The 12,252-nt window shown below is 38.1% G+C and overlaps 1 protein-coding gene across 1 annotated transcript in view; it reads left to right on the top strand.

The window, feature by feature from the left end:
- spock1 (SPARC (osteonectin), cwcv and kazal like domains proteoglycan 1) overlaps positions 1–12,252 on the top strand; it is a 118,585-nt gene that overhangs the window by 95,581 nt on the left and 10,752 nt on the right. The window contains exons 6-7 of the mRNA XM_088009601.1: positions 400–532; positions 4,823–4,943. Coding sequence (XP_087865727.1) covers positions 400–532; positions 4,823–4,943 — 254 coding nt within the window. The remainder of the gene's footprint in view (positions 1–399; positions 533–4,822; positions 4,944–12,252) is intronic.

A 12,252-nucleotide genomic window follows, 5' to 3' on the forward strand; every position in this document is an offset into this window, starting at 1 on the left:
TTCAGTAGAGCACTTAGATAGAAAATTGCGACCAGATTTGAATCAAACATAATTATAGTGGTTGTTGAAGAGGCCTCCTTGGACCAATCAGGATCCGCTTCATCTGACCCTGACAGCCAGAGACACTTTTTCCTCTGTAGAGAAGTGATTCTGTTTGAAAACTTTCAATGGCTGTAACGTTATGGCTGTTAAATTATTTTCACACACACACGCGCACACACACACACTCGCACCCACACATATATTTAATGTATCCTTTCTGAAGTGCTTGGCATTTAGCATGGTAATATTTTTGTCCTGTGGTTTCATGGTACATTCTGGTAACCTTTGTAAAAAAAAAAAAAAAACTTTCAGAGTCATTAACTTCTAAAATACTTTTTCTGTTTCTCTCCTCCGCAGTGTGAAAGCCAGGAAAGGCAGCGTGGGCCACAGGCATGGGGTTGAACCTGAGCCTCATGGGAAATGTAGGCTCTGCTCAGCATCCCAGTCATCTCCTGTGTGTGGCTCTGATGGACACACTTATTCATCTAAAGTGAGTTTGCGCTTCATATTTTTTGTTGAACTTTACCCTCAATTTTTCTCTTGTTCTATTTCTTTACAAACCAATTACATAAAATCCATCAAGCTACCGATAAGTATATGCAATCAGACTTTCCTGCAACATCTTGTTTCCACCTCCTTTTTTTTACCTGCTTCAAAATCTAATTCCTGATTTTGTTCAAGTGTCATTTGTATAAGATCCCTGTGTTCTTTGTTTGCTTTAACAGAACATCTGTGTGAGTCTGGTAAATGACGTAACTGAGCACAAAGGACAATTTTAAGAAGTCTTTTCATCTGCCAGAAGTCATATTTGGACAGTTTGTAAAACTGCCTGCCTCTAATTTCCAAGTACTAACTCAAAGCTCATGATCTTGCACGAACAACATAACAGGCACACAATTTCACGATCCAGGAAAAACGTCAACGATTAACCTTCGTGATGAGTCAGGAAGTCGGTGAAAGGAGGATGATCAGAATTAGTGTGAAGACTGATAGCCAATACTGAATATAAAGGTTATAGATAAAAGAGGAGCTTTGTCCTTGATGTAACACTCCGTAAATTCTTATTGACATCAGCTTTTATGTCTCCGTATTGTCCTTGTATTCAGTCATTTGGATGGAAGGAGCGAAGCCATACAAGTGAGCAGTATTAGACTTCACTGAAGTGCTGTTCACAGCTAAGTCAAAGTCATGCTGGAGCTTGAAAAGTGTCAGAGTAGTGTGAGTCTCAGTTTTACTCAGTTATTCATGTAGTTTTAATTACAGACTTTGCCTAAATGCTTAATGGTGTTGAAGGACACTCCACACTCTTTTTTGTTTTAAAACACAGACATTTAGACATGGCATCATTGTTCTGTTCCTTTAAGAAGACTTTCTGTTTTTTGCCTCTATTGTTAGTATCTATTATACAAAGCAAATAGCAATTATGACTTATTGATGCAACAAAGGCTTTGGGTTTCCATAAATAATCTCAAGGCATCCATAAATCAGAGCACATAGCTCACATTTGATTCAGGACAGAGCATTGTGCAGTACAAGTGATGGTCATTTTGCTCCTTCATCATTTTACACGTCAGTAGTTTTATTCATACAGTTGTCTGCTTCAAATTGTTCTGTTTGTTTTATATGTTTGAGTTAAAATAAGTGAGACATTTGAACATTTCTATGATAGTAAATCATAAAAACACCTAAAGGTGAAATTAAATTGACATGTAATTGTTTGAATAACATGATAGCAAATGAAAGGATAAAACCACAAAATAGTAAGTTGTTGGTAGTAGATATAGGAATTGTGGGAGGTCAAATAGATGTTTAGCCCTTCAGTGTATACTCGTTATCCGGGAGTATTCCCCATTTGTGCTGTGCACAATGATCAACAATGTTTCAGCACATCTGGATTTAGACTGTTGCAATATTGTAAAAATGTACAACCTTGAATATAAAAGATTTTTTAAAAATCACTTTAAAAAGATTTATGGATTGCTAACTTTGCAACAAGATCAGGAATTCTCCAGTGAAAGAGGTGATGAGTTATATTTTTGTTGACATTTCTTTTCCCTTTTTCAAAGATGGCAGCAGATTTCTCATTTTTCTGTTTCCAGATTTTAGGAGCTGTTAAATGTGCAATAAAATCCATTTCTCAAACACCAGGCATCGACATAAATGAACATAGAAGCGAGTGATTTTCTATAAACGTTTGCATTGTACCGCAATTAAATGCAACCACAAAGATACAAAGATAAGTTTTGCTTGGCATTGCACATAAATTATTCTTTCAATAGCATTGTGATTTATGCTGATGCACAGCCTCTTCCGTTCTCTCGCTTCTAGATCAAATCCTAGTTTATTATTTACTACGCATGCAGTGTAGTGTTTATTCCCTCCTCCAGATTGGAGGTTTAGGATTTTAGATGCCCTTTGTCAACTCTTGATTTCGCTTGGGGTTTATGTTTATCTGTGGCTGGTCCAGATTACCACTGTGTCTATTTCTCTCAGTCTCTGTGCAGGTTTAAATAGACTTTGCGACACTTGGTTTTAAAAGTGCATCTACTTCACATATTCAAACTGTAGCAAACGTAATCTTAATTGTAATTAACGTCTACTTTAGTAAGCCATTAATGTCACTTCTCTGAGAAACTAAAACACATGTGACATCATGGAGACTGGATGACCTATCCACACCACTCATGTCTCCTCTTCACACTGACTTTGCCTTTTTTTTTTTTTTTAATACCAGCTGACTTCCTTTTCACATTCGTCATCCTAGAAGAATGACTCAGCCTGTGTGTTTGAAAAGAGGCAGGAAGTGCACCTCCTTAATGACCTGTCTGCCTGAGAGCCAAGAGTGTGTTCAGTAGAAGGAGGAGAAGTGCTAAAAACAAGAGAAGCAACAAAGGCAGGAGGTCTGGGAAATCCCTCTGCTCTCTGCAGCAATTTCAGGTGGAGGGTTCAGCTGGCTGGTGGAGTGATGAGTCCCTGTGGTCCAACTTAAACTCTGTTCACCATTGAGCTGCTGGTCTCCAGCTTATTCATGTTTTATTATTACATTACATGCATCCTTTGTCACAACCACACACTCTCACGCACACTCTATATCCTATTAAGAGGACTGCGCTCTTATCTCCTGAGAGGCTTCAGTTAAATCCATTACTTCCCTCCTCCTAAATCATCTTTTCTCCTATCCCCTTCATTTTTTTTCCCTTCTCTCTTTTTCTCTTTTTTTTTTTCTTTCCAACCACATTAGGTGTTAAAATACTCTTTCATCAAAACCACATTAACCTGTGGAGAAAGACAAACATAAAGATTCATGGGGCTTGTCTGTGTGCTGACAGTGATTAGAGGAGGTCATCCATTTCCAGGACTTCCTCACTGCTTCTCAGTCTCCCTCCTCCTCCTCCCGATAGCTAATTCAATATGTTGGAAGCCGAATAAGGCACGGCTCCTTTGTCAACAAATTTCATTAAGCAACATTAGCGGCGATATCAAAGAGGTGGCAGGGAGGAAAAAGATGGATCTAAAATTAGAACATTGGAAATGAGAGTGCGCGCAGGATAACGCCAAGGCGCGATATGCGCATGGAGGTTCATGCACAGTCATGGTCTCACACTTACAGATCTCCTCGTCATCATCTTGCAAACAGAATTTACATAACTCATTTCATTTTTCATTATTCCTTTTGGAATGGTCTTGTAATTGGATTTTTTTTTTTTTTCTTCAACATGTCCAAACAATTTCTTTCCCTCCGCTTACCTGAAATAAGATTTGTACTGTTAAATTACATTCAGAAGTGCTCAATCTTTTCCCTCTTTCTTTGCATTAGATTTGTACTGCAATAAATTATAAAATGTCACTGGGCATCTCTGTGTCTGCGGGTGTGTCTACATGGCTGACTAATAGACACATCTGTTCATCGAAGATAAATGACTTTCCCTGACGCAGCAAATATTCCCCGTAATCGGCACAACTCCAAAAGTTCGACGTTTAAGTGTTTGCTATCTTGTAAGTCAGATATGTTGAGTATTTGCGAATAGTTTTCCCTGGTAAAAGTGCTCTCCAGAATTTATTGCATTTACTTTCTATCAGTGTCAGAATTTTATTCTAATCATTCAAAGATTTATGTATTTATTATTTTCTCTTGACTGTTTTCTTAAAATTGATTTTTGGAACTTCTCACATGCTGATGGATTATTAAATATTCACATGCTAAAAAGTTTAAAAACTGCTTAGCAAATGTTCAACAAATTATCTATTTATCACGGGGTTTGCCATTTCCAGTTTTTCGGGGTTTTTTTTTTAAATATGCGTTTAAGGTAATGTTTCGCTTGCGAGACTGGAGTTTGAAAATTTCGAAACAAATACAATTACATTTGCATTAGAAGAACTTGTATGCGTTTATCACGGCTATGTTCACAGACATGGCAAATACTGCCATTTAAAAGCACAAGTAGCCTTCCTGCTCCAAATATTGATATTGTTATTTACATGTACCCTATTTTTGTTAACTGTACAAAAAGCTGCCACATAAGTAGTTAAAAAGTGCTGTAGGACTGAGACTAACTGAATGTTCCCTGGATCTGACATAGTGCTTGGAAAGATAAATTTTTCCTGTGACATTATTTTCCACAAAAAAAAAAAAAAATATATATATATATATATATATATACACATATATATATATTCAATAATCTCCCATCATTTTTGTTCAGTAGCTGAGTTTATATAACACTGTTGCTTTAATCTTCTGGGATTAATAGAAATGTTTGCCATTTTGTTGTCCTTTCAGTGCAAATTGGAGTTTCAAAGCTGCTTGTCTGGGAAGACGATCTCGGTTAAATGTGATGGACAGTGCCCTTGCTTACCTGGTCAGGAGTTCAGCAGACCATCACATAACACAGAGAAGGCTGGTAAGTACAGAGCCTCCCTGGGCGACTTTCATCTGGTTAGAGAAATAAGTAGGTCAATTAAGCAGTTAACGAGTGCTTTGAACATAGCATGTAGATTAATCAGGATGGTGTAGGAAATCGGGGGTAAAGAGACAAAGGGATGTCTGAAGAAGATTTATAGAAGATTTATCTTTTCCCAAGTCCACTTTGAGGACCAAAACCTCACCATTGTGACTCACTCGCCATCCAGTGAAGCTCCTTTTGGTTCTTCAAACTCATTGGTGATTCTCAGTGTTTTCCTTTTCTTTCCCCTCCCCTGTCATCCTTCCCTTTACTTGTGTTATTTTCTTCCTCTCGCATCTCAAGCCCCCACAGCCCCCCTCCCACCCCCCCCATTACGTGACAGCTGCAGGAATTGGTGATGGAGTGAGTGTGTGTGTCTTATTGTTTGTCATGAAAATGGGATTTCGGCAGATGGATGGAGGGATTGTGGTGGAGAAATGCAATCTAAAAGAAAGCAGCGCCGAAAAGGATGGATTGTTATTTTTACAGGCTTCCTTTATCTTGAGCAGCGAGGTGGGGAGGTGGTGTTACTGAATTTGTTGTAAATATCTGTTTGTCCGTCCGTCCGTCTGTCCCAGCCTTCCCTCGCAGATCTATTCTAATCAGCCTCAGATTAGGGGGTGTTTATGTCGGTGCCAAGGTTCATCACACACGTTTTAATGCAAACTGAAATTGTCTCCTAATTAAGGGCTAGTACTGACTTTGTCTTACATCCAGTTTAAGCCTGAATGATGGAGAGAACTAGGATTGATGCTGTTGGTGAAAAGTGTTTTACCTGCTTGACTTCTGTCACATTAATTCCCACCTGTCTTTGCTCAGATTAAACTATAATTATGTGTTCAGTTTACTGAGATCATGGTTCTTGGGGTAAACAGTGTTTTTGTCAGGAGAAACAAAAGTCTATTTATAAATCGTAGCGAATGGTTAGACTTTTTCTTTTACCTCTTAAATCCTTGATTACATCCTCTTTTTTTATGTTCCAAATTCTGATCCTTTATTTATTTATTTTTTTGTTAGCTCTTTCTACACTTTTCAGAACAGACGGTCCTCAAGCTATCTACCAGACAGCAGGTTCGAAAGTTTGTACACTTGGAGGTGGCAGAGATTTTTCAGTTTCACATTAGATCAACAAGGCAAAATGGTAAACAGATGGGGATAGCAGTAAGTGAAGAAAAATTTCTCTATGCGTCCGTCACACTGCATTCCCATGGAAACGGTTAAATGATTGTAGTCGTGTGATATGTGCAATCAATCCTCTGGGTTTACCGACGGCCACAAGTCGCAGCTGGATTTGAACATTTGCAGCAGAGTCACTAATGTTCCACCTGCACGCTTAGATTCAGAAACCTATTTTTGAAACCAAACACCTCTTACCTGCCATATTTCGTTCAGTGCTGTTTATTCCTGGACATTCACATCCTGCAAAAATAAAACAATGATGCAAAAATATGCAAAAGGAAAAGTGCAGCGCTTTAGAATAATTACGCAGTAGGCTGTACTAAATATCAGTGGCTTTCCTTTAAATAATTTCGATTAAAATCTGCCGCAGATTTTCTGCCAACTGTGTAAAAACAAGTTCACAACGACGCCTTGTGTTTAGTGGAGTGATTGTAGTAACCACTACCGGAACAAGTCAGCATTGGGCTGGGGTCAGGACTAATGACCGGTCCCTTTATATCCAAATAATAAAGCTCAAGTTGCTAACTGTAACTAGCCCGGCTTTCCTGGCTGTGTCTGCAGTTTTGGCGGGCCTGAACCGCTACCAATTAAAAAGTCCTGTTCATCTCCAAGATGACTAACAAAATATGCGTCCCGTTTTTGGCTTTTCTTTTGCTCTCTTTTTTCCATCCTTCTCACTTTGCCGCTCCATGGAGCTCCACTCATGTTAACTTTGTCCATAAAAATGCTCTACCTAGTTTGCCATCTGTTGCCAAATGACTGATGATGACATTGGTGGACGGCTGGTAACAAGTTTTACCCAGAATACACTTGGAGACGTTATGGATGATCCACTTGTAAATTTGCATGTCATAAAGTTAAATGTTAGACTGAAAATAAAGCCAGTCATGTAGCACAATATTTTATTCAATATTTTACACCCACTACATCAGTAAAATCAATTGGTCTTGTACAAGTTTTAGCAACCATGAGTCAACCCTCACTGGGCAACCTGTACAACCCTATCTCTTGTCAGACGTGCTGCAGGATTGTATCCCTGAAATCTTATTTCGTCTCCCATTCATGAGATTATTGATTCTGCTATACTTGACACGTAACATGGAAAGAAATAAAGTGTTTAAAACACATCCAGTGCCCCCCACCACTTCATTGGATTCATAGAGTGTTCCTGACAAGGCCAGACATTTCACTGAATACATTATTAATATTCTTGAGAATTTAATAGTTACAAATGTTGTGTTCATCGCGTGAGCAGATTAAGCCTTTTTAGTGAATGAATTTGATAAGACTGGTGCACACTAACTCACACACACAGCTTCCGCTCTGGGTTTACAGAAGAACTGTGAAATTAGTACTCAATCATGCAATTCGCAGCTGCTGCAGAGGGTGCTGGAACAAGTTTAGTTACATACTCATTAATAAGGTAGGATTGGCAAAATCTGTTGAATTCACTAAATGTAACTATTTCTCAAGAGTTAGGGTTTTATATACTCATCAGTTATATCAGCTAGTTGTCTGATTATTTTTGGTGTTGGTTTAAAATCAGCATTTAAAAAAAAAACATCCAACTATCAGGATTTACCAATCACTTTAATTTATATCTGTTCTGTGGACTAATAATTGTGACAGATTCTACTATCATGACATTTCATTTGATAGTAGAGAAAAACAGCATTTTCTTAAATAAATTCAGGTAGTAAGGATTTAACAATGCAGAACATTCATTTTCAGACATAATCATTTTAGATAACTTTTTGTTAAACCTCTTTGGGAATGTTTCCATTCATAACAAGTGCTATTTTTACTTCTTGACCTCTGTGGTTAGTTTACTTTAGCTTCGGGTTTGTGGTTCTTTTACTTTGCAGCTTGTTGCTTTTGTTTGAGATTATTTTTGAGCTTTTCTAGTTGATCAAGCTGCTATTAATTCTTCAATTAAACAAATTTAAAGCATAACCTTTCCATTTTGTCACTGGAAAAACCCAAATTGTGCCTGAAGCTGAGAATTTTGACGGATGTCAAACATTGCACCATATTTGTAAGCTGAATGTACGTATGAATCATGAATGTGCGTGTTTGAAATCCACTTCAGCTGTTTTCTTTTGGTGGCTGTCAGCAAAGGTTAGTGAATTGTCACCATGGCACTGACATGTAATTTGATCTGTCATCTCCCCTGCTGCAGCACTGCTGTCACAGCGAACATCAACACTTTTCCATGTAAAACACTGACTCAAGCTGGCACACAGAGATTCTGCAGGTGAAAGTCCCATGTCTGTGCTGATTATGGTCAGTGAGGTTTTTTTAAAGTGCAAATACTTCATTTTGTGTCAGCTTCTGTGAAGCAAAGGCATCGCAAGAAAAATCAAAGAGACCTGTTGGAGCCTGAACGGAATAAATCCGCTAACTAAATTAGATTTTATTTTTTATTTTTTTCTGGAATGTCTGCCTCCCAGCCCCACTGGGAGCACACACGATTACAGACTGTGCTGTCCTCTTTTCTGCCTCCACACTTCCTGTGCTCTACCGACACATGCCAATTGTGTAGACATTTTCTTTGAGCTCTTAGCAGTGTGAAGAAACATTGCAGATCAGTTTTGGTGTGTCTTAAAAAGTCAGCTTGTTCTGGTTTTGTGCTCTTATTTTTTTTATTGTGTAACAGTGGATCAGGAGGAAGGTTACCGGTTCCCGCTCTGGTCGTCTCATTCACTCATACTTCATCCTTCTTGCTCAGAGGACATGTTGGCAGCAATTAAATATCAGCCTGGCTTCTGCCAGTCTGCTCCTGGGCAGCTGTGGCTGCAATGCAGCTTATCGCTAACGGAGTATAAATGGGTGAATTGCTGATTGTAGTCTTTGGAGTTCCTTGGACTTAATAGGGAGCTACACAAATGCAGGACATTATTTTGCCATGGCGTGTTACAAAATTGGAAATTTAAGAAACTCCTAAATTTCCAGCAACAAAACCATCTAATGAAATATGATTCTCTTGAAGTTCCTATCACACCAGTATGATACCATCACAATGATTTCAGTCATGGTTAGCCCATTTGTACGTCTATTTCTGAATCTCAAAGATAGCATGTGGTGATGCGTCCCGTCCCTTCATGCGCCCCCGCTCAGGACGCTGAGACGTTACATTCAAGACAATAAATGATGACCTTGCTATAACAGTTAATTGCGTGCTTAAAATTATTTTTGAAACATTTCATCACAAGTAATGAAAAGCCTGTCTTGTGTTTTTCATAACTTTCCAAAAAACTGTAAATACCACTGAAAGTTGCTCTTTATAATCTTATTTTACCTAAATCTTAATTATTTGTCAGCGCACAATAAAATTGTCAGTTTGTTTTGTAAAAAAAAACAAAAAAAACAAAAAAACAAGAAATTGATTGTTTGAACAGTACCTTTCTTTAATTTCAAGGTCCATTGAGAACATATTGTATTCCAAGCTTTAATTTTCACAAGATGAAAAAAAGAAATTAATTATGTCGACTTTCAAGCTAACCAGGCATTTGTGACTTATCTCATATCCAGTGCTCAAGGTTTTATTTGTAAAACTAGAAGTTCTTTAGTCGCTGTTGCTGAGGCGACAACAAATTATAAACCCATAAGAGACACTTGAGTAACTCTGCTGTTTTGATAAGCTCAGCACAAAATACTGCAGAAATATTTTAATTATCCTGAAAAAAAAAATAATAGTGGAATGTTGCTCATTTATCTAAAAGTATGAATTACAAGAATGATCCTTTTTTTTTTTACATCAAACAAATCAATCGGGATGGAGGGAAGATGGCTGACTTCCTTATTGCTGCAGCCCCCCTGATAATATTCTTAATTAATAGATTAAAGTCTTACCCAGCATTTAATATAAGCTCTCTGAGTTAGTTTTGCTTAAAGGAGCTGTTTTTCTCTTACTTATTACACAACCTAAAAACATATTTAACCTAATCCCACACTAACAGCGTAGGTTCTTGTGTCAATGATGCCCTGGGTGAGCCTATTCTTCTGTGTATGATTTCCCCTGAGTGATCCACACTCACGCACACACACTCCCCAGAAGAAGACCATATATGATTCCATTGAGCTTCGTTGGTTTTGGAAATGTTTTTTGGCACAATAAAGATTTGACAGATTTCAAGTTATGTTTTGCAGAATCTCTGTTTATTGTAGAATATTGCAGTTCAGCGTTGACCAACATTAGTGTGTTAGGCTTATAATTAGCTGATCAAATGCAAGCCAGCCTCCCTCAAACATGCCCTGTAATTTAATTGAATTAGATCCTGCAAATCAGATTTGCATCATTAGCCGTTGATTATGATGCTGAAGTACAGATATATTCTTACACTCTACCCAACAAATCGGGGGTATCCGTTCCTAATTCTCTGTACATATCCTGAGTAGAAAACTCGGTGGGGTTCAAAAGACAGATGACTTTCTATTTTCGTCTTCAGGCTTTTTGCATCTCCTATGCCATGCCACACTGAGGGCTGAACTGCACTGCCCACATCAAAAACTGATACTGAATGTTAATGAGAATAAACATTTCATCAGAAATCACAAATAAATTAAACAAACATTTGACATGTTGACACTGGTGACAATTTTTATTCCCCTCAAAATGGCGAGCCACTGATACTTCATACCGGGGATGTCCAAACTGTGGCCCGGGGACCATTTTCAGGCCTTGGGATGCTTGACTTTAAATCAAGAATCAAAACATTTAGCTTAGAAAGAAAATTTTGGTCTTGATAAAAGGTAGGAAACTGAATACTTTATATTGAAATGTTTGAGACACTTTTTAATGCAACCCTCATGCAGCATAAGCCACAGATCATTAAAATACAGACATAAAATGAATGGTAATTCAGTGCATTGTAAACAGCCATTGGATAAAATCATACCAGAGGAGCTTCTTATCTCTTTTTTTCTACCTCAACGATGCATTTTTTTTTCTATCTTTGAGAATAAAACATAACCACAGATAACTTAACAACTCTGAATCCAGTAGGAAGAGGAATCGTGGAGGTTCTTTCTTTAACATGGTAACATGTCTCCCTCGTCATGTTCCAGCTACCAGCTAATGTTGATCAAAGGAGTTGCACCAATCATTGGCCAGAGAAATTTACCTTGCCGTTGTGCAGCATCACCCATTTACACTGATGCATCAAACTGCTCTGAAATTACTTTTAAATCTATGTAGGTAGTTCTGAGCCAAGTGCCATTTTCTGCAAAAAGCAGGCATTAAACACAGTAAAGGCTTTCTCACTTGTAAAATATGATAGTAAGCTGCTTCTTCTGAAGTCTGCCTTAATCACCAGGCACCACTGAACCCAACACCTCCTAACCATGAATGAAGGTTAAATGTTTGTCTGCTTCTTGTCAGTGTCGACGTGTTCAAACTTATATGAATGTTGCTAAAGAGGCTGAAACTGAGACAGTGGGTTCATCAGCTAGTAGGTATAACTGTGAACTATATACTACTGATTTTGTTGCACTTTTAAACATTTTCTCTTGTGTTTTGCTGTTTAGTTAGGCTTAAGCCAAACAGAGCTAAAACAGAACTTTTTAGCAGACTTGTCTCTTTTCTAAATATCCTGCAGTCCTCTGACATATGCTACACAATTCTCGTAGATTGTAGTAAGAACTTAATTGCTGTCGCACGAATCCTTAACCAACACGTGCAATGTGCACTGATGTGAAAAAGGTGGAAAAGCAGGATCCTTTTAAAGGTTGAAACTTCAACGGGCTTTCCTCTGTCCCTATCATATTTATCTCTACCTGTCTCTGAGACCGAGCACAGAGTCTATTACTGATCATTATCTGGACTAACCTTAACTCACTGCCTGTGGGATTGCTCTGGGAGGTTGATAGCTTCGGGCACAGAAAAAAAAAAAAAAAAATCAGACATACCCTTGTATCTTTTTAATGAATCTGACCTATCCTCTTCATATCTCCTACCTGACTTTTGCAGTTCGTTTTTCTTTCTCCCTCTGCTACCTTGTTAAGAAGTGTCATCCTGTATCTCTGCGTCCTATCATCTGATCTCCCTCGCTACTTTTCATTTTGATCTTATCAGACAACTGAAGTCTCA

This window comes from Poecilia mexicana, unplaced genomic scaffold, assembly GCF_051168715.1.
Source record: "Poecilia mexicana isolate PSO_F unplaced genomic scaffold, ASM5116871v1 scaffold_10, whole genome shotgun sequence".
In the NCBI taxonomy this organism is placed as follows: Eukaryota; Metazoa; Chordata; class Actinopteri; order Cyprinodontiformes; family Poeciliidae; genus Poecilia; species Poecilia mexicana.